Here is a 23,773-nt window from a genome sequence, read left to right as displayed (position 1 = left end):
GAGTTATTTAATTACTCACATTTTCCATCTCTGTACACATGCAGAGACCTGGATTCTGACAAATTACAACTCATCCTTTTTTTGCTTAATCCTTTCTCTAGTCTGCCAACAGAGAATATTTGGCATGGCTTTCCCAGGTAGTTGTTTTTTTTTTAATAAAACACAAATATAAAGCTTCAAATTAGTGGAATAATAATGATCAATGAAATTGAAAATATTACTGAATTATTTATTTTTGTTGTGTCTGTTTTGTTTTTCCTAGAAATAGGGTCTCACTCTGTCACCCAGACAGAAGTGCAGTGGTGCAATCATATTTCACAGCAGCTTCTAGCTCCTGGGCTCAAGTGATCCTCCCACCTCTGGCCTCTCAAAGTGCTGGGATTTCAGGCACAACCCATCATGCCTGGCCTTTATTGTAAACCTGTTAAAAATGGCTCTCAGTTACTATGTGAAAGGCACCCCGGAAGATTTTCTGTTCTCATTTGGAGCATTGGTGTAGAACCCAGAGCATCACTTGAATGAGTGGGATGTCTGTTTTCCCCACTAGCAGGGACAAGGGTTTTGGATCAAAATTTTAGACACCATTATTGGGTCGGATGTTAGTTCATCATTTTCTGGTTCTCTTTTATTTTTCCTGAGGAATGATTTTTCACTCCTTATTTATTACAAAAGAAAAATAACAGGCCATTTGTTTCATTTGCATGTGTATGGAGGAAGTGGGGGCGGGTCATGGGGAGAGGGACTGGAACAGGAAGACATCTCCAGGAGGGATTAAGACAAAGAAGGAGCCTCTTTATTTACAAAATATTTTGTATATTTTTCTCACGTAGTTCCTGTTTTTCTCTTCACAGAGGCATACTTATTTTCTGGCAAGATGGCTCAGACTTTAATATTTGAATGTTGATGTGGAACCCAGAGCAGAGTGATACTCTGGATTTCACTAGGGAATGAGACGTGTGCTAGAAAGTTCCATGACACCTGCCCAACTTTGCACCGAGCAGATATGATTATCCAAGGATGCCTCCAGGACTGCTATTAGACAAAAGCATCATATGGAGCCTCCCGATAGAAGGACTGCTCACTTGACTGACAGCAGTCCACCACAGTGACTTGGGCTGCAACACCACCCAGCATGAAGACTTGCTTGTGTTGCTTGTGTTATAGTGAAGGCATCAATGTAGATTTTGCGGATTTATGCAACAAATGGTTTCATCTTCCCTAAAGTCAAAGATTAAGTTTCATTCATTTTTTCCCTCAAAACCTTCTCCAGATTTCTTCCTCACTTCTTGATTAAACCCCCTATGTATTAGGCTGTTCTTGCATTGCTGTAAGGAAATGCCCAAAACTGGGTAATTTGTAAAGAAAAGAGGTTTAACTGGCTCACAGTTCTGCAGGCTGTACAGGAAGCATAGTGATGGCATCTGATCAGCTTCTGGGGAGGCCTCAGGAAGCTTATAATCATGGCAGAAGGCAAAGGGGGGGCAGGCATATCATACGATAGAAGCAGGAACGAGAGAGAGAGGGTTGGGGGAGTTGCCACACACCTTTAAATGACCAGATCTCATGAGAACTCACTATCATGAAGATAGCACCAAGCCATAAGGGATCAGCCTCTAGGATCCAAACACCTCCCATCAAGCCCTATTTCCAGTATTGGGGATTACAGTTCAACATGAGATTTGGTCAGGTACAAATATCCAAAGTATTTCACCCTACATATAGGTATACTGCCTACAATAGTAAAATCATAGCTGTATGTTATTTTGTTGCCTGTTGGGGGACTAGGAAAGAGAAAGGGGTAATCATATACTAAGTTAATAATACAGTATTATTAGAACAATTTTGTTTGTTTGTTGTTTTTATTTATGACCGTGTGTGTATACTGCAATATGCACATGTATTACTAGTAAAGACAGAGAAATAGGAACTAAATGAATAGGGAAGAGGAGTGGAAGGAAGACTTTTCACTCTAGTCTTTTTTATGATATTTGATGTTTGGGCCATGTTAATTTATTAGGTATTCAAAAAATTTGGAAACAGAGAGAAGAGCATCAGATGCATCAATATTATCTTACTAGGAATCCAGAAGAAGAGAGTAGATCAAATGGTACCAAGCAATTGAGTAGATAATTGCTGTCTTAGTCAGTTCAGGTTGCTATGACAGAATACCATAGATTGTGTGGCATAAACTACAAACATTTATTTTTCATGGTTCTGGAGACTGGTAATCTGAGAGGGGTGTTTCCACATGGTCGGATTCTAGTGAGGGCCTCTTCCTGATTCACAGATGACTGCTTTCATGTTATATCCTCACATGACAGACAGAAAAAGACCTGTTGCCTAGAGCTCCTTATGAGGGCAGTAATTCCATTATGGATTCTGCCCTCATGACCTCATCTAACCCTAATTATCTTCCAAAGGAACCACCTCCAAGTACCATCACATTTGGGATTAAAGTTTCAACATTTAAATTTTGGGAAGATATATTGAGCCCATAGTGATGGCTGAGGTTTCCCAGAACTGAAATGAGATATAAGTTTCCAGATAGAAAAATCTGCTGCTGAACAGGATAAGCTTTTTAAAATACAATTTTAAAAATATCCTTAATGTAGTGAAATATCAGAAAAATTAAAAACAAAAAAATGAAAATTATAAGGAGCAAGAATTATCTTAACATCAACTTTCCTATCAACAATTTTGGGTACCAAAAAGACAATAAAATCATACCCTCAAAGTGCTGAAAAGCTCTTGGAAACCAGAATTGTATATCCATACTCTAACTCAATAATGAGAGTGAAATATAGATATTTTAAGACTCATGATAATTCACAAAGTTACCACCTACCACCTTGCAGAATTATTAAAGCACATAGAGAAATGAAATTAAAAGTAAGTAGAAGAATGCAAGAAACAGCAACTCAATTTTCAGGAATGTCTGATTAGAAGAAATACACCATTATTCAAGCCTTAAAAAGTTAACTGAGTAATTTTCTGGGATTCATGTTTGACCAGCTTAGAGTGAGACAGTTTTATTACTGACAAAGATAAGAAAGATCATAATCACTAGTATTTATTAAATATTATACATGCCAACTATTCTTTTCATTGCTTGATATATATGAACTCATTTAGTCATTATAACAATATGATAAAAGCAGTTTTTTCTTTAGTTTTCACTGAGAGAAAACTGAAGCAAAAAGCAGCACCATGGTTGGCCTGTGGTGAAGCTACTTCTAAGTGTTACAACTGGGATTTGGAGGCAGAGAGTCTAAGTCTTGAGGCCACTTCTTTAGCTACCATGTTCTAGTGCATCAAGCATCCCTACCTGCCATCAAAGGGAGTGTGGTGCATTTCCAGGATCCAGCCACACTTCTACAGCCCGACTCTGCTGTTCAGACCCCCAACCTACAATTTGCCTTATTTCTCAGGTCTTCAACTATGTTCTGCTCTGCCTCTGACTCACTCAAAAGCATTCACTGCTATTAGAAACAAACACCCTTAGAAGGAGCCATCTTATGTTTCCCCTCCTGCTCTTGCACCCAGCCCATCTCCCATCTTCACTGCTTGCAACTCTCAGCTCAATGACTGAGGCCTTCTTCTGTGTCTGGACCACTGGACTTGGTCATTAATCCAGTGTCCTTAATGTTTAGACAGTGGTTTCCCCAAAGGACTCTAACCTAGACTATTCTGAATTGCTATGTCTTTGCTGCTGTGAGAAAGCAGCTCTAACCCATTTTTCATACAACCCCATCCCACTGACCCTCAACACTGGGTCTTTTTGAATGAAGGTGGTTGTGCCCTTGGCTCCTTCATCCTGTCAATTTTTTCTGAGTTCTCCCAAGTGAGTCATGATGCTCAACTCCTAGGAATCAAGGTCTATGATCTGCAGACCTAATGAAATGGCAACAAATGTATTGTTTGGAAGCAGGTTTATTTATTATATACTTGCAATTGAATATAAGATGCAGACATATATATGTGGTATGTGTTTCTAGAAATGCACATAATGTATATTTGCCTATTGTTTAATGTTTTTTCCAGATATTTGTTATAGAAGGGCATGGAGGGATACCTACTTATTCTTCATTATGAGAACAAGTAAAGGCATTTTTAGATAGGAAATTAACAGATCATCTGCTTCTATAACTTTATTAGCTACATTAAATAGACAGTGAGCAATAATTTAAAAACTCACCATTATATAAAATAATAAATAACAAAGTAAAAGTTAACGTTATAAAAATAAACGGATAGTAAGGAAAGTCTAAATGGGCATGATCCAATTTTAGAAGACCAAATGATTAATAAGGTTGTCATGTTATAATAGACAATGTCTAATTATTTCTGTGTTTTTATTTAGTGGGTAGCAGAAGTTGTTCAGAAGAACAGAAATATGTAGAAAACATATCTAAATTTTTAGCAATTTGAAATGGCAATTCTGAGGCACACAGCTCATCTACAAAAATCTTTTGCAGAAACAGCACACTTAGTTTTAGGGTGAGGAAAATCTACCAAAAAATAAAATGCACTTGGTTATTTTATGCATAATAAGGAAAAGAAAAGGATGATCTGCCACAAACTGTGGGCCTCCATGACCAGTTCTCCCTGTCATAACACCTCCTGTGCCAGCGGCTGCTTCAGTGCCCTCCTCATTCACATCCACCATGGCTTGGTGGAACACTTCAGAAAGAAACAGGTCATTCCGCTCCGACATCCCTGAGAAATTGGCCCGTCCCTTGTTGAAGGCATCCTCCATGCCCATGCTTCTCAGAATGGATTTGAGTTCATAATGCTCTTCTAATTTGAACTGGGGTATGTATACCTCAACATCATCTGCAGCCATTTTATCTTTGCTGGTCCACTTGTTGAGTTTGTCATAGGTTATTTCACTTTCCAGCTGCAAAGCGAAACAAAACAAAACACAGCAAGTATTAGAAAAGAAGGAAAACAACTTTAAGTCTAATATTATAAATCAGTGACTTTACTATATTGTGGGTGATATAGAAAGTTAACAGATTGGTCAGATTTTTACAAGAAGGTAACACGTATGACATAGTTAAGGCTTTGAATGAAATGTAGAGGCATGCCATATTTACTATCAACTGTTTCATATATTTCCATGAGAAATTACCACACCATTTGTAAGTAGTATATATTCATCTCATGAAAGGTAGGTTTCGCCCCAGAAACTTAAATATCTGAATGTCTTACCAGCTCCAAGCCAGTGGACACATCGGCAATTTCATCTGGAAGCAACAAGAACATGCTAACATCTCCAGCGTATGGGAGTTCTAGAATCTGAGCCTTTAGGTCTTCTATGTATCCAATGTTTAGCTTTTCACGCAAGTACATCATCTGTACAGGTGTGCGCTGAGTCTAATATTATTAAAAGGTAAAATATGGAACTCGATTATAAGATATCAAGAGATTTACAATTAGACATAAAGGAGGACGGGTTCTACTTTAGTGTTGGATAAATGTGATTTTTTTAAATCAACAAAATAAATTATTTGTACATCCTTACAGTGGGTACTCTTATGTTATTAGCTTGTTCAACTTTATACCCATTATTTAGTAAGATGGACAACAATGGTAATGACAACCATAATTCTAAAACACTTGTTTAGTTCTTACTATGGGCCAGGAACTGTGCCATGTCTCAATATTTACAGCCCTTTGAATTAAGTGGTAGAGCCAATGTTGGAATCTGGGCATGTATAATTAAAAAGCCACGGTCTTCCCCTCTACATATACTGTTTCTAAAGAGTCAATCAACTGTCTAACATGCATAACTTCTAACTAGCAAGTCTCTAATGAGCGGTCTCTAATTTTTCTGTCTATATCTTGTCAAAGGCCCTAAAATATATGTTAGGAAGATGTATTTTGTTGTCTCATACCGAGTTTACACGGAAAGGATAAAGCCCATTTAGTTTCTTCTCAAATGGAGTTTTCCACTTTCCTTTGAAGTAGACAGCATTCACAAGGACCATCCTGGTATCGCCATCTACAGAACCTTCAGGTAACAAGTTTTGGATTTTGCCTACAGAAAACGTAACATATATTTAGGTTTCATAATCAAGAACTGTGAAATTACTTACTGAATCTTCTGAGTAGCCATCAAACTAAATTCTTCAAATTGCAGAGATGTTAAACTTCAAGCTAAAGTTTTTTAGATTTATTTAAAGCAAAATTAAAATTGAAACAAATTTCCCAAAGGCTTACAAAATCCAAGAAAAAATGAAGAAATAATGCAATTAAAATTTAGACCTCCTATCAGATTTGGAATGGAGATTTTCACTCCCTTTTATATTCTTTTCTCAAAGCTTGGCAGTTGAAAGTTATTCAAATCAGAAGGAAGTGAAGGAGAGGCTCTTAGGGAATATAATAGTGCCTTTCCAAAATATATCATGTACTGCTAGATCTGGTCTAGACAGTCTGAGGATCTGACTTACTCATTTATTCAAAAACATTTTTTAAAATATATGCTAGACCTAAATTAAGAGTAGTGCAGATACAAGAGATGAGAAAGGAAGAATTATCCTGGAAGAGCCTAGAACACTGGGGGAGACATTCAAAATCAGTTGTGAAACCCTGTGTGATAACTTCTGTAATTGAGCTAAATAATATATTGAGTACTATGATCATACAGAGAAGGGAGTGAAGGAGTAAGCCCGAGAAGATTGACAGAAACAATGACAACTGAGTGTGGTCATTTAAAAAAATGAAATTGGTTTAAGAAGCAGTCTGTTTATAGTTAGTACTTGCTCTGCAGTATTCCAAGCATCAGAATATATTATTTTGATACTCTATTAGGTGGGTTTTATTAGTGTCATTTTATGCAAAAGGACACCACTAGGGTAGCAGTCTTCCCAACGTTACAATGCTGGTAAGTTTGTAAAAATTCTGCCTCCACAGTCAAAACTACTGACAAATACAAGACTCTTAACAAATTAATAGGTCAATGTGGTTTTGAAGTAGGAGGTGGGACCTGACTCTGGAGGCAGGGTTTAGACACCAGGCCAAATTGAGGGCTAGCTAAAACAGGGACCAGAGACAGGGTGGAAGCAGTGTACCATGTCAGTTTACCATTGTAATGGCAACACCTTGGAGTTACCACCTCTTTCTGTGGCAATGACCTGATGACCCAAAAGTTACTCCCCTTCCCTAGAAATTTCTGCATAAACTGCCCCTTAATCTACATGTAATTAAAAGTAGGTATAAATATGACCCCAAAACTGCCCTGAGCTGTGCCTCTCAGCACAGTGCCTGGGGTAGCCCTGCTCTGCAGGAGGAATCATGGAGCTTTAACACTACCACTTCAATAAAGCTGTTTTCTTCCACCCTACCTCCAGCTCACCCTTGAATACTTTCCTGGGTGAAGTCAAGAACTCTTGAAGGCTAAGCCCCACTTTGGAGCTTGCCTGCCTTGCATCAGATTCATCTTCAATGTGTTCATTTGATATATACATTCAATATATTTCCCAAGCTATTGAAATTTTTGGTTAGTATTGGGGTATAGTAATGTTGTGATGTATATGATAAAACTAGTATTTGATCATAATGTGATGAAACAGACAATTCTCTCCAATTCTTACAAAAGCTGGTAAAACAATCTGCCAAAATAGCTGCTTGGCATTTTGGGAAAATAACTGATTGACTTACAGCCATTTAGCACAATGTCTAAAGAGAAAAACAATTCATGCTGTTCTTTAAAGAAAGCAAAACTTCCATGTGTCTCTTTAATTTTGCTCTCCATTTTTACTTCAACTTTTATTGATTTAAATCATCTTTCTCTCCTTCCTTTGTGTCAGTGGTCTGTCAATATTTTAGAACAGCATTTCACAAATCCACAATGAAAATGAAGAACTAAAAGGAAATCAATTATTTTCAGATAAACAAATAAATATATTTTTTGAAATCCCATAGTACTTAGTTTATGTGCATTTTCCATTGTGGTAACTAATAAAGCAAGACACCAAACTATTTCTTGAAACAATGTCTTAAACATAAGAGTTAAATGAAAATCCTTAAAAAAAATAAGTTATAAAATTTTTAAACATCCAATTGAGGAATTCTGGAGTTAGACTAAGGATCAGAAAAAGAAGCAACCCTGGCTTTACTGCTACCTGTGGGATCTTAGGGGAGCTGGCTAATCCCCTGGGAACATGGTGCTCCAACCACAAATTGGTAAGACGGATAGGAGCTCTCTTAGGACATTTTCAATCCTAACAGATCATAAATGAATGAAATACTTACACAATTCTGAATTCATAATCATCTCTATTTCTTAGAAATACATTTATATGTTATTATTCAGCAATTGTTTACTTAAGGCCTGCAACTCTACCTGGAAATTCAGAAGAATGAAGGATTTTCACTGTCAGCAAAAAACTGTGCAAATTTTTGTGGGGGCATAGGACAAGTGTGACATACTGGCCCTACCCAAAAATAATTAGAGCCTGAGAGGAAAAGCAAAGCAAACTAACAAAAATCAGTTCCATAATTGTTTAAGGCTGTATATGGCTAACACTAACATGATTTTGTGAAGCTGAAAAAGCAGATGAGGAGATGAGAAGAAGAAAAGATCAGGAAGTAATTGGGAGAACACTTCCAGGAAAGAGTAAGACTTTGGCTGCAATTTAAACAGCAACTTAAATCCTGTAGTTGAGGCATCCTCAGAAACAAAGTCTAGAGGCAGCAATGAGTGTTTGGGGAGCTCCAAGGGCCAGTGGTAGCCAAGCACAGTCAACTGGATTACTGAGAACTCAAAAGTCAAGGTAAAGAATGAGACCTTCTCCTGAGGACAGTAGGAGGTCACTGACAGTTTTTAGTGTGGGAATAACATAATAAGTATATTGCATCACCTCTTTAATTTCACCTCTTTCCCTTGGCCCTCCACACTGCAGTCAGACCAGACTCTATTCTTCTCCTTAGGGTTACCTGTGGACCTTTGCATATTCTGTGCACTCTTGTCTGGAAATCTACCCCCAGGCACGCACCCTCCACCTGGCCAGCTCCAGCCTGTCTTCCCAATTACAATTTAATCATTTTTAAATCCAGTCAGATGCCTTTCCTGTGTACTCCCACATAGCACCTGTACTTCTCAATAAAAGCACTGACTACCACTCTATAGCAATTGCCAACATGACTGAATGCCTTCTCTATAAGCTCTATGGTGGCAGGATTTACCATTTTTATCTTTATCTCCACATATAGTTTCTGGAATATGGTGTGTGGTGGATACATATTTGTTGACTAAGTGAATGAACTTAATTGAACTTAATGAATGAATGAATTTAATGAATAAATGATTTAATAAACTAAATTACAATGAATAAATGATTCAATTAAATAATTTATTCATTGTAAAATATACAAAGGGAGGCAGGAGCCTGTGAAAGAATTAAAAGCATGAGTTAAAATGGCAGACGCGACTTGGATAATCAAGGATGGATGGAGCAGAGACCAAAAAAACTTGACGATGGATTGGCTTTGAATGGTGAAAGAGAAGAAAGAGTGAAAATAATTTTATGATTCTTCCCTCCTTCACTGCCTGTGTTCTTTATAGCTCACACCATTTACTAAGCTCAGGGTCAAGCCTTGTTTTCTTTTTGTCCACAGTGGGCATAGACTAACAATTATTTCAATGCTGATATTTCCTGTTTTGAAAGCTTCTGCCTCCTTTTGCATTCTATCCTAAAGCAATATCCAAAATCAAATATTTAAGTACTAACCATATGTCTTCTATTAGTAGGCCTCAATTATTTCTTCTCAGTTAAAACACCACTGAGCTAATCAGGAATAAAGTTGCATCCACCAAAGTAACTAAAGTTGGACAAATTGTAAAGGGGTGAGGGCTAAGTTCATGGATGGAAAAAGATAGATCAGAGTTTTCCAACTGGAAAGAAGAAAAGAAAATATTTTCTTGGTTTTACCTTTGGTTTGAGTCTTGACCCAGGAATTAATCTTTTTTCTGGCTTCTTCTGCACATTCTAGGAAGTCTACTGCCTGGGGTTCTGAGGAGTAATATTTCTGACAAAGTCGAATGTATTCCTTTTAAAGCAAGAAAATGACGAAGGTTACGTAAAATACATACCAAACAAGCCATGGCGTAATTGTGAATTACATTCTTCTTATTGAGATTAGGAGACCTGGGGTAGGGTAGGAGTGGAGGTTGGCTATGGAAGGCAGGTGCTGAAGGGGGAAAGAGTGCAGACCCACTTGTCCACACTCCCGCCCCAACTCTATCCACCCTCTTGCATTCTTTGCATTATAGAGACAGAATAAAAGGAAAGAGATTTGACTTGGGGGATAATGTCTCTGGAAAACAGTTGCATTTGTTTTCCTGATTTATAACTCTGCGATTGGGACATTTGCAACAGGAAGAGGAGGAAGCCCCAGAGGGTACAGAAAGGGCAGCTGTTATATGCAAGGCCAGCCCTACGGAGCTGGTGTGGAATTCCAACTCTGCTTTTATGAACTGTAGAATTGTAGAGAATTGCTTTGAAAGTGACTTCATTACTTGTTTGGGATCCAGCCATTTCAATTACAGGTTTCACTTACTTCCCTGAAGCTCGCAGACTTCTCACCAAACAGCTTATTGACACTTTCCAATAAATAATCCCCTGTGGATGCATTGATTGCAGAGCTGAGAGAACGGAAGGACGAATGGATTTTATCTGCAGCTTGTGCCTTGAACAGAAAGAAGGAATTCTCTCTATATAACACAGGACTACTAAACAAGATAGTTCTTAAGCCATGATAATAGTTTTTGAACACAATCATGAAATGCTATATTAATACATACTTTATTTTTGGTACTTTAGAGGAATCTTTGAGAAAATTATTTCGATAAGGATGTGGTACGTTAAAACTAATAAGGTGAATTTTAATTTCTTTCAAATTTTGCTGTGTCTATGGATTGGATTTAACCAGGAGGTGACCAACAGCCTAGAAGAAAGGCCCCTTTTCAGTTTCCTAAACTTCAAGGTCTCTAAGGAATTTTTGTTTTATTTATAAGATGGATAAGTTCTGGGGATCTAATGTACAGTATAATGACTATAGTTAATAAGATTGTGTTCATTAATAGTTATAGTTAATAAAACTGTTTACTTGAAATTTGTGAAGAATATATTTTTTAAGTGTCCTCACTATACATACACACATACATACAAATGGTAGGTAATTGTAGTGTTGCATGTGTTCATTAATTTGACTGTAATCATTTCACAGTGTATAGGTATAGCAAGTCATCACACTGTACATCTTGAACATGTACAATTTTTATTTGTCCATTATATCTCAGTAAAGCTGGCGGGGAGGAAATGTTGCCTTAGTAATGATCTTACAAAATTCATATAGCTTCTCTAGATACCTATTTTATGGGGCAAACTATGCAGTGGAAAACATGGGTTTTAGAAAACCACAAAAGTGAATGGTTATTTCAGTCCTCAACCTGAAGTTTGTAAGCACCATGTCAGACACAAGGCTTGGTCACAGCAGCAGCCTGTCCTAGGGCAGGGAACAGAGCCCTCCCGATGGACTGCCAGGCACTGCAGAACACCTGGCAGAATCTCCATATGATCAGGGTCCTGTCCACCTCCTCTAGCCCATAATTCCCTGGGCAATGGGTAGAAGGAGCATCAGAGTGCCCAGGAAGAGAGCTTTGGGAGATACCTCTTCATAATCTACCTCATAAACATGACTGCGGAAGTTGGTTACCAACAGAAGCAGTCTATACTCAGTTTTTGTAATTTAACTGGATAGCTGACACTTAAGGAAATGGAGTATTGAGGAAAGGTATTACTCCCCGAGATAGCTGATTGATTAATAGATAAGATAGACAGATGACAGAGAAGATAGATGATAAACAGATGATAGATAAAATAGATATATAGATAGATAGGATTGATAGATGTATGATAGGTAAGATAGATGAGAGAGATCAGTGATCGATGATAGATTAGATAGATAGAAGGAAAGATACCTGAAGGTCAGTGATTCCTCATGCAATCATTGGGCCCGGCCTTCTGCCATTTCTCAATCGTCAGTCCCTACCCTCTCTCCTCTGGAAATCCTTATCCATACAGGTGTATTCTAGGAGTCTCTACTGTGGATTTATAATAAATTACACGTACCTCACCAATGACAGAGAGGCGTGAGAGAATTTAGAAATAAATAGGCTTGGCCTAAAACTCATGAAGTCTGGATTCTGCCCTGGCTCGTCTCTCGTTATGGGTATCACCCTAGGACACGTTTTTCTTAATGACTCTGAGTCTTAGTTTTCTTTCTGTGAATGGGGGAGGGTATATTTGCTTCCTTCCCAGTCTAACACTGTGGCTTTAAGACAGGAAGATTGCAAAAATAAACTACAAAAGAAATATAGACCAATAAGTCAGATACCTGCAAAATCGCATCAGGATAAGTACCCTTCTGGATCTGCTGCATGAACCCACAGCTGGTAAAATTCTCTGGAGTCATGGGGGTAACTGCACTGGCTCCCACTTCATTAAACTGAAGCACCTGCAATCAGAATTAGAGAAAATGGTTACACTTGCCCACGGATTTACTGAACTTTTAAAACAGATGGCCATCAGGTGGCTCTAAAATGGTCCTAGATCTTTTCCCTGCCCTTATACATGGGGAACAAGCACAGATACTCAATACTCTTTCTGTGTAATATAAAAGTGTCAGCCAACCTAAATTTCCCTTACAGAAAACAGCATGAGGTGTTTTAGATTAATTTATATCCTGGCCATTTTCGAAAACAAATTGTTATTATGAAATGATTTAAAACCTCTTCCCCAAATTATCTAAATTATATCCAACCAATAAATGGCCTTGAAAAAAAAATGCCAGTATTTTGAAGAAAGTCACAAGATTAACTCAGAACCTTGTGTCTCTCTCTCTTTTCAGTGGCCTTATACACAAAATACTTTCAATCTGTCAAAAACTACAAGACAGAGTCAGCTAAGGCATAAAACAGGTCACGCAATATTAACGGGCTTCACCTAAAATATTTACACATACCATATTCATACACAGAGAAATTAATGTCCGTGTGAGGGACAAGTTGGTCTGATGACACTGTCAATCTCTTTGTATGGTAAGTAGGCAGTTTTGGGGACACAGGGAAGCTGGCAGCAAGGACTGTCCCCTCTGAAGCTTCCTCAGATCCCCTTCCCACAACACTGCTGTTTGCCTGCCTTGGTCTGCCAGTCTTAATACCTGCAAGCTGGCCCTGCCTCCCAGCCACCCACCCCATCCAACCTCCTTGGGAACCCTTGGTCCTGTAGTGCCTCCCTATGGGGTCCCTGAGGAGAAGCTGATCTGGTAAGTGGCTTGATGGTTGGGGTTCTGCTAATGAAGTTAATTAAGGCAGCCTTGTCCAGCAAGATGGTGAATTTCTGGGCTAGAAGGAGAGGTGTTAGGGTTTGTGAGGTCTTTTTCTGCTCTTTGACTCATACATCGTAACTCCTGCCTAGTATTCTCTGAAAACAAGTGGTGCAACTCCGCCCTCACATAAAAGAAGAATATTTCCTACGACAGCTTGGCTGGTTTTCCTCTCTTCCAAGGAAATTGACCCTTAAATCAGGGTTCTTTGGGCTAGCACTAAAGCCTTCCTGAATCAGTGTTAAAGTTACTCAGGGAGGTGTCCCTGCAAAAGTGGGGCTGTGAGCTGCCCCTAGTCCATGCGAAGGCCACGGAGAAAATAGTGAGGCAGTTTGGCCTAGATGGGTCTGTTGTCTCACTATAAGGAAAAGAGCTTGTACCCTAATTCCCACAGACCTATGCCATCCAGGAGCTTATACCTTTTATGTATTCTTTTCTTTCACTACAAATGTACCACTTCTAACAGCTACAGCAATTCTCAACCGTGTGGCCTCTTCTTGCCCCGATTCCCTCATCTGTAAAATGAGTATGGTAATCATCGTACCTACCTCATAATATTTTGTCTTATGTGAGTAAATTTATAAGAAGTTCTTAGATGCCTGGCTAAGGCACTAATAAGTATTGGGTTGTTATTACAGCGACTGCTACTAAGTGCCTTACATAGTATCTCTAATCTTCACAACTGTCTTGCATGCTACACATTTTTATTCCCATTTTGTAGATGAGAAAACTGAGATGCAAATGGTTTCAATGTCCTCATGCACACGTAGTAAGGAACAAAGCCATGACTCAAACACAGATACGTCTCTCCCCAAAGTCTGTGCTTCTTTCTCCAAGCCAATGAATGTCTTTTTCTTTTTATTTGGGAAGCAATCATATTAACATTTGAATTTCAAAATCTACACATGCAACAGAGTTGTCAAAAGACTATATATATATAGAGTCTCAAAAAAATAAAAAGGCCATGTAGAATCCTCGCATAGTCCCAAAGGCTTAAAGCACTTCTTAGATACAGAAAAGCTGTCTTGTGTCTAGAGCGATCGGTTTATTTTCCTCTAGTACCAAAATCAAAATTTTTACTTTAACAACCCAGAGCACTTCATTTAGCATTTGCTCCCAAAATATATTGCTACAGATTACTTTACATTAAAAACAAAAACAAAAACAAAAACAAAAAACCTAGGTCGGGTGCAGTGGCTCACGCCTGTAATCCCAGCACTTTGGGAGGCCGAGGCAGGTGGATCACAAGGTCAGGAGTTTGAGACCAGCCTGGCCAAGATGGTGAAACCCTGTCTCTACTAATACAAAAATTAGACGGGCATCATGGCAGGCGCCTGTAATCCCAGCTACTTGGGAGGCTGAGCAGGAGAATGGCTTGAACCTGGGAGGCGGAGGTTGTAGTGAGCCAAGATCGCGCCACTGCACTCCAGCCTGGGCGATAGGGTGAGACTCCGTCTCAAAAAAAGAAAAGAAAAAAGAAAAAAACCTAAGACCTGATGTTTCTAAAGTTTTTGTGCCAATTTACTATCTTTATTCTTTCAAGGCAAAAAATAAAAAATCATGGGGAAAGAATATTGCAAAAGACTACTTGTGTCAGGGAGTTGAGCAATTAAGTTTTGTTGTAAGCCTCAATGTTTAAACTGTCACAAACACAGAGATTGATTCACCCATCCCTTGTCTTCCTGCAGCAAGATTGGCCAATGCTCTCTCTGTGAAACTCCCAACTTCAAATGAGGCCCACCTTACATGGATCACCGTGTGCATGGAAAGGATGTATTTACACTCAGGTACATTCTCGTGGGAAACTGGAAACCAGCCGGCGGCATCTTGGTGTGACTGCACGCACAATGCATGCTTGTCCTTAAAGCATTTAATGTTAATGTTTGTGTGTGTGAATTCAAAGGAATTTTAATGATATCATGGCCACATCGAGGTCACTAACGTGGGAAATAACATGATCACAAGAATTTTGTATGTGCTGAGTGACTATTGCAGTGTATAATTGAAGTAGTCCAGCATAATTTCAAGGGCCCAGACTCAGTGGAAAGAGTTTCCTGACTGAGTCCGCAACCATTCACCAAGAAAGGCAGGCAGTGGCCTTGCAGAAATCCCTGACAATGATGTTGTGCATCCCATCCACCTTGGTTTTCAGGGCTGGCCATGCACAATGCCAGGTCTCATTCTGCTACCGTGACCTCACAGGCATGATCTTCTGCCGCTACAACACTATCCGTGTATGCTGTGGGTATAGTGAGCACCACCCTGGTATGTTTTTTTTTTTTCCCTTTGTGATACTCTCTTAACATTATTAGGAGGAATTCTTCATAGGAATAGGGAACAAACACCACAGTGGCACAGTAATGGGAAGGAGCCCAGGCTAGGAGTTAGGAGACAGTGGGGGCTTCACTGACACCAGCGGAGCTCTCATCTGTAAAAGGATATCTGTCTTAAAACTGAATGAGATAATGGGTACAAAACACTAACTTTGAAAAATAAGAATATTATATTATTAAAATATAAGATGTGGTCACTCATAACTGTTTCCAGCCTTGCAGGCTATTCAACTCCCATATGCCTTCAAGAGCTACAGTTGAGGGATTTGGGGGTTTGGCTGTCTTATAGATTTGAATCTAAGGAATTTGTGTTGTAAGGATCAGTGCTTCATTACCTGTGATGATTGCTGATCTCCTGAGTCAAAATGTCTTTAGCATAAAACAAGAGCAGTTCTCCAATTCCATTCAGGAACCACTCAGCCCAAATGTGGAGCTTCAGCTCAAACTCACCTTGGCCATCTGGTCTTCGGTGCTGCCCCTGGAGCCCATGTAGACCATGGCCATGGTGGACGAGATGCTCCATGGGGAGAGAAAGAGGTTCTGGGTGGGGCTTGCTTTTGCCAGATGCTTGAATAAATTGAGGGCAAACAGTGTGTTTGCCACACAAAGGTCCTCCATTGTTTCAATCTAGAAGCAAAAAGAGGAAGAAAAAAACAGCTCTGAAACATAAGGTAACATTTTGGGTGAGGTCAGCACAGTAGGACAGGCTGCACTCTGTGTAGGGACAGATTCCCTGTCTGTTCTTCCTCATGGAACAACATGAGGCAGGTCGGGGACAGCTTCATGGACATACCACCTGTGCAGCCGTAAAAAGCCCCTTGTTTAGCCAAATGCCCTCCTATTGCCATCTTGAAATTCTTGATAATTTTAAACAAAGGTCCACATTTTCACTGTGCACCAGACCCTGTAAATTACATAGCCAGTCCTGAGATACATGAAGTGTTTTGTATGATGAGCAGTGACACTTTGTGGCATTCCATAGAATAACAATGACAATATATAGGGACAGGAGTAGAAACTGAAGCCAGATAGGCAGACCCTAGGATCATGCTCTCAACTTCTATGCTGCCCCCACAAGCACAACGCACACATCCACACCACACACACTGCCACACAGGAAGATATACACGTATTGAAATGTATGCCACCTGCATACATACCTTGTTGCATCTGGTAAGACAGTCAATCTTCTTTCTACTTTCCTGCTTCTAAAGTGACTTTGACTCATTGTTTGAAGGTTTGGACTTTCACCCAGCCCCTATCCCAGAACCCCTTCCCTATATGCACCACACATACCACAGCCTTACTAAAAAAGACTTCCTATACTGGGGAGTTCATTACTGGGAGGACTAGAAGACCCCCTTCTTCTGCCACCCCACCAGGTAGAAAGTCAATGCCAGGCAAGATTGCAGGGATAATCCTTAATCCCAGGCCTATGAAACTCATATATACACCAAGATATGAACCAACTGAGACCTTCCCTGACCTCAGGCTCTGCAGGCAACTGAATGCATGCTCACACCCAAGGTGTGTGTGTTTTTTGGTCCTGACCAATGATCGTCTTTCCAGCTGTATGTTTTGCTTTCATCATAGCTTGCAACATACCCGATAATTATCAAAATTTATAAATGTACCAAACAATGCTGATACTGATCATCCCTCAGGAAACCTTCTTATGACAGTGCCTTCCCAGAACTGGGGAGGGGGTGGAAGTACCCAGGAGGAAGCATGTCCTCTGGCTCTGGTCTTGGCTGTGTACACCTGTGGTCTCACACAGCATTGCTCTCCAACAAGGACCAGTGGTCGCTTCTTTCTTGTGTGAAACCTTGGTTCATGAACTCTTTTTTTTTTTAAGAACATGATTGGAATTTATTTGTATTAAAATGTCTCATTTGGAATACAACCAGACTACTTTATCAAGACAAAAATAGTAAATTAAATAAAACGTATCCCTAAAACTCCCTCACCTCCTCTCCTCATTTAATCTTTACAGAATCTGTATGAGGTAGAGGTGATTCTCCCTATTTTATAGATTATATCCTGATGCCCAGAAACGTTAAGTAACTTGTATAAGGTCACACAGCTGGTAGGTAGCGGAGCAAGGATTCAAGCCCAGGTCTGTCTAAGGAAGCCCACTATTTCCAATGTTCCACATTGCTTCATTTGGCAATGCATAGCTTCACTATGAAGTGTAAGAGCTTAAGCAAGTTGTAGTGCAAGAAATGCTAGAAAGAGGAAGTCAAAAGAAAAAAGTAGTAAACCTGTAATTCTACTAGAAGGCTTATTACGAAAAAAAAAGTCACTTTTTTTTTCCCTCTTGCTTCATCATAGATACTAGATTACATTGGATGGCTCAAAAATTTGTTCCTCTTGCTCTTAAAATTTAAAATTGTCTTCATAATTAAATAGATTTATTGTATAGATTTTTAAAATTAATTATCTCAATATCTTTTGGAAACAAACTGAGTATTAATAACATAAATAAAATATTTCTCGATCCCCATGTAAAAATGTAAATAAGAGATGAGAGCCAGAAAGGTAAATTTAGACTTCTCCCATACCTAAATACATGATTCTATGTAACAATTCATACCGGATTCTTTGTAACAATCCACACAGTTAGTAACTTTGATGGTAAAAATATTTAACCCTAAAGACAAACTATCAGAAAGTTCTGTTAATACTAAGTTAGAATTTAAGGTAACTTGATAAAGAAAAAAGTTAAGAACAGAATCAAATTGTCCTGGATGCATTTACTTCTTTCAAAAAAATAGTTTCAATTATATTTTTAAATAAGGTGTAATTAATTACATTTAATGTAAAAATAATATTTGATGTCTATATGGCAGTTACCAAATTCCTTCAGCTCCCTTTTTAATTTGCATAATTACCTGTCCAGTAAGGCTTAGTAATTTCTGTAATATGAATGAAAATATGAAAATAGAGATTGCACAGCTGATCCATTTCAGAAGCCTAGACTGGATCACAGACTTCTGATTCCAAGTCTAATGCTTTCCTACAAACTTTTCAAATAAGGTCTGAGAGTTTCATAATTTTAGAAATCTATGAAGGCACCCATATGCAGTGTTTCCTGACTCTCAGATAAGGCCATACTTTATGATTGAACGAAAATCTTTCAAAACAATGCAAAATTGAAGTCATGGAGTATTGTGAAATACCACAGCCTCCTGGAACAGGTATACCTGTTGTGAATTTTTTAACATTATAGTAATTTATATGATCTCATTAACTTCCAAATAGTATGCTCTTAACTAAGGTTTAATAGTATTACTGGGATGAATTAATGGGAATAATATGCAGGGCTGGGCTTCCTGGTGGTGCTTGTGTTGGTTCCTGCAACACAAGTTGACAAATGCACCACTGAAACCTGGCACAGGGAGGGAAGAATTTGGGAGGAGTCACCAGGCACACGGCCATTGTCTCTCACCCTATTGGCCCTGGATGTTAGATTGGAGTTTGCTGTAGCATTTAAAACAAATTTTGTTTACAATTAGACAGTGGAAATATTTTGAAATTGGCCACAAAAATTAATGAGAACTAAGAGAAAACCACAATTTCAAGAGAATATCTCATCAAATACTGCTACATTTCCCCCAACAGAATTAAAAGCAATTTCTCCTAGTTGATGGCTTTCATAATGAATAAGTATCTTTTTATGGGGTATTAAGTTATTTACTGAACCATACTTCAGTCAACCCTGCAACTAGTTTGGCTGATTATTCTCTTTCACTAAATTGACCCATTATTGAACTAAACTCAATAAACATATTGTTGTACTAGACTGACCCAGCCCAAATTGCTGCTTAATTTTTGCAGCTCCTGCTTTTTCATTTAAGCTGCAAATGAAGTCTTCTTTTCCTATTATTTATATACAATGTAGATATTACATTCAATTGCTTAAATGAAAATATTTTAATGTATCTAGTTGTTTCCATCAAATTTAGTGTCAAAAACAGTAGCTAGTAGAGAACATATATATTCTAACCTGTTCAATAAAAGTGACATCACAATCTGAATGTACATTTTGTTTTGGTTAATGCTACAAAGGTATTTGTTGGCTTCTGAGATTCAAAATTAAACCTTATAAATTTAATTCAAATCTTGAAATAAAATATTTTCAATTCAACAACAAGAAAACACCACTTAAATTTTATTCGCCCTCTACAAACACTGCACATCCAAATTTTCAATCTATTAATACCAGCACAAGGGAAGAGAAAACATGAAATCCTATTTCCCATAGAGACAGCACGGAAATCATTGAAATACCTGTTTGTTCTCTGGTTATTCTCTGAGTTGCTGTCTGACGGGCAATGCTCCTCTGAGAGTTGTTACAGTTCAGACATGGTAATGACTGGTTTTATACAGCTTTGCCCCTCCCACACGGCATTTTTTTTTCCCCTCTCTGTCTTTTGATCTGTGTCCTTTGAGTGATTCAACATTTTACTCAGGAAGACATCATTAGAATAGAAATACTTGTTTGTAAAGGCATAGTTTAAGAAATTTTGGGGGAGGATGAGGTCACTCTGAAACTTAGGAATTTGTCAATATCTACACATGCCTGTGAAAATTAGCTAAAATCTGTCAGCCCCAGTTTCAAGATTTCCCCCACTATACTTGTGCTCAAGGATAGTATCAAATTCTACAATACTTCTAGCTTTGGACAACCATGGCCTGTGGGCTTCTTCCAATATATAAATATCATGAGATTTACTCTCTCTTTTGAGCCTAGGCAGACCCAAGCAATGCTTAGGGCATGGGAGGGAAGAAAAAATCCACCATTTTCTGTCTTAGAAATTCTCTATTTTAAACTGTCTTACATTGTCTCAAGCTGTAATTTCCTAAATAACTCTGATTCTACCCTAATATCCTGATACAAGAAGAATTTTTCATCTTCTCTTGATTATAAAATAGATCTTATGGCCGGGTGCGGTGGCTCATGCCTGTAATCCCAGCACTTTGGGAGGCCGAGGCGGGAGGATCACTTGAGGTCAGGAGTTTGAGACCAGCCTGGCCAGCATGGTGAAACCCTGTCTCTACTAAAAATACAAAAATTAGCTGCGCGTGCTGGCGCACATCTCCAATCCCAGCTACTTGAGAGGCTGAGGCAGAAGAATCACTTGAACCTGGGAGGCGGAGGTTGCAGTGAGCTGAGACTGTGCCACTGCACTCCAGCCTGGGTAACAGAGTGAGACTCCATCTCAAAAACAATAACATAAAATAAAAAGAAAAACAGATCTTATCCTTTATTAGGAGCCACTGACCCTTTTACACGTGTTAGCTGCCCCTTGGTCCTCAGTGCTGTTCTCCCATGAGTGGTCAGGAGTCTGGTGGTGAGCTAAGTCCCTTCTTTCTTTTCAGCCACAGTCCAAGAAGACCCCTCCGGTAATGTCTATGTGACCAACCATCGGTTTAACTGTTTTTTTTTTTTTTGTTATTTATTTTTGTGTTTTTGAGATCGAGTTTCACTCTGGTTGCCCAGGCTGGGGTGCAATGGCGAGATCTCGGCTCACTGTGACTGTCGCCTCCTGGGTTCAAGCGATCCTCCTGTCTCAGCTTCCTGAATAGCTAGGATTACAGGTGCCCGCCACTACACCCGGCTAATTTTTGGTATTTTTAGTAGAGACGGGGTTTCACCATCTTGGCTAGGCTGGTCTCAAACTCCTGACCTTGTGATCCGCCCACCTCGGCCTCCCAAACTGCTGGGATTACAGGCGTGAGCCACTGTGCCTGGCCTGTTTAACTGTTTTTTAACCACACATTGACAGCTCAACAAGTTGGGACAGATATCAATGTACCTAGAACTTCCGCCACCCTTTCTTTCACTCACTTTTCAGGTGCTACTCTTTCTCACCGTATTATTTTCATTCCAGTTATTCTCAAGAGGAATGTCATGCTTCTTTCTCCCCACTGACTCACCTATGAGGTTTGATTCACACCCCATAACTTCCTTGGAGTCCATTCTGACTCTTACAACCCTCAATGAACTTCTACGTAGAACTGCAATTTTCAGAGTTGAGAATGTGGTGTAAGAATCTTGTATATTCTGACAGTATCATCTGAGTTAGGATCTATCCACAAATATACACTTGGTTTCCCTTGAGCAGCAAGAACAGTGGTGAGCATCAAGCAAATTCTTACCAAATATTTTTAATGGGTGGAGTAACATGCTAAAACTCTCTAGAGAGGCCCTATACTGTGGTGAAGAAGGATATGAATTCTGGAGACTCAGAAAAGTCTCAGACTCAGAATCTTCTTTTTGCCACTTACTAGTTGTATAATCTTTCACGTATTTCTCAACTACTCTAACTTCTAATTTTCTAAGAATTCTATACAGCTGGTACTGTTGATTGCCTACTCCTATCAATGCCTTTCTGCTACCCTTCTTTCTGATTTTCTTCAGGTATTATTCAAAGAGCCCTTGATCTCAGGAAAGGAAAGCCTAGCTGCCAGTCTTGTAGGGGTTGTGTGTGTGTTGGGCGGGGCGGGGGTGGAAATGGGTGGACATATAAACCCAGTTCTGGACAATGAGTTTTGGGAGAAATCCACTGGGGAATGTTTGGCAAAAGGTTTTCTTTCCTTGACAAAAGAAAGCATGAAGAAAGAACCTCCATATCTATACCATCCCTTCCTACCCAACTTTGAGCATGGTTGTGCGAGGATGTGATGCCAGAAGATGCCACAGATTTCAACCATATAGGAAGACTGAGAAATTTGCAGTGATCCCAAACAAGAGCCCTCACATCAGCCAGTGCTAGAAACCACCTACTTCTAGTTTTTGCTCTTGCTGTTGCTGAGACATTATAATAAATAAGTCTGTATTGTTTAAGCAGCATTCGACACTATGGGTTCTCTGTCATTTGCAGCCAAAAGCATTCTAAATAATACAGGCTGCTGTGAATAATCAATGAGATAATGCCTGCCAAGTCCTTAGCAGATTCTCCTTGGTAGTGAGTGCTGCATAATGTTAGCTGATATATAACAGGGTGATTGTTGGTGTCAGGTTTGGGAGCTGCCTTTCTGCCTAGATTAGAGCAATTTATGAGCTCTAGTATAAGAAGACTAGACTTTCACACCTCAAACAACTAGAGAGACTTGTAAAAGACAATATGTAACTTAAACCCAAATTGAGTGGTGCTAATAGTAAGTATCATAGAAAGAAGGGAAATGATTGATAATGTGTGTTAGGGCCTTGAGCAAAGAGTTGAGATAAATGAAAAAATAGACAATAGAGAGAGGAAGGCACTAGTATTATAGAAGTGGGAAGCAAAGATCATTGAATAGCTTTCTGAGGTCTGTCTGGATCCGAGTTGGTGTTATAGAGGAGGAAAGGAGAAAAGGAACAGATCTTATAGAGGAGGAAAGGAGAAAATGAACAGGTCTTTTAGAAGAGGAAAGGAGAAAATGAACAGATCTTATAGAGGAGCCTTTGATATCAGGCTGAGTTGGGATCTAAGCTAAAGGCAGTCTACTGTAAACTCTGGAGAAGGGAAGTGACTTGTAAAAAGTGGTGTTTTAAGAAGAAAAATCTGAAAATTCAGAAGAGAAAGAACCTAAAGGGTGAGAAATGTATTAGGAGACTTATAGCAGTAACCCAGCCAGTAGGTCAACTAGAAAAAAAGCACAGTCACCAAAGAGTGTTCCTTACCAATAGAAAATACATAAGATTAAGCTTTCTCAAATAACCTGAAATAGTACATGCAACAATTGCAGAGCAGGTCACTCCTATGGAGTACGAGATTAGTGAAACAGAAAGTGTCTCATTTTCTAGGAAAATGTATACAAGATAATCATAAGTGGGAAATGAAAGGAAATAAAATTATATGGACAGTATGATATTAATTATATAAATACAATACATGCAGAAGAAATCTTACTCAACATAATATTTCTTCAAAACATAAACAGGATTTATGTCTAAGTGGTATCTTTATAGATTTACCATTGTCTTTCTTTGTACGTTAAAAAAGTCCCACATTTTCCATAATAGGCATGCATTACTTTTAAAATCAGAAATAATTTACCAA

General features: G+C 38.9%; 1 protein-coding gene across 1 annotated transcript; it reads right to left on the bottom strand.

Annotated features, from left to right (window-relative positions):
• Window positions 1-3,912: 3,912 nt before the first annotated feature.
• On the bottom strand, window positions 3,913-20,118 carry SERPINB2 (serpin family B member 2). Its single transcript, XM_009252453.4, has 8 exons — window positions 20,016-20,118; window positions 16,176-16,352; window positions 12,403-12,522; window positions 10,564-10,692; window positions 9,936-10,053; window positions 5,898-6,040; window positions 5,212-5,376; window positions 3,913-4,897 (listed from the first exon to the last, which is right to left on the bottom strand). The coding sequence occupies exons 2-8, from the start codon at window positions 16,341-16,343 to the stop codon at window positions 4,493-4,495; spliced, it is 1,248 nt and encodes a 415-aa protein (XP_009250728.3). The 5' UTR covers window positions 16,344-16,352; window positions 20,016-20,118; the 3' UTR covers window positions 3,913-4,492.
• Window positions 20,119-23,773: the final 3,655 nt, after the last annotated feature.

This window comes from Pongo abelii, chromosome 17 (assembly GCF_028885655.2).
Source record: "Pongo abelii isolate AG06213 chromosome 17, NHGRI_mPonAbe1-v2.0_pri, whole genome shotgun sequence".
Lineage (NCBI taxonomy): Eukaryota > Metazoa > Chordata > Mammalia > Primates > Hominidae > Pongo > Pongo abelii.
The sequence above is the reverse complement of the archived record's forward strand: the minus strand, read 5'-3'. Positions and strand labels throughout refer to the sequence as shown.

Excerpts from the sequence above, each read along its gene's own strand:
- SERPINB2 (XM_009252453.4), bottom strand. The coding sequence starts at position 16,343 with ATGGAGGACCTTTGTGTGGCAAACACACTGTTTGCCCTCAATTTATTC. Across the intron at positions 10,693-12,402 it reads ATCCTGATGCGATTTTGCAG|GCACAAGCTGCAGATAAAAT; the intron begins GTATCTGACTTA and ends TTTCTGTTCAAG. Across the intron at positions 4,898-5,211 it reads TGTCCACTGGCTTGGAGCTG|CTGGAAAGTGAAATAACCTA; the intron begins GTAAGACATTCA and ends TTCGCTTTGCAG.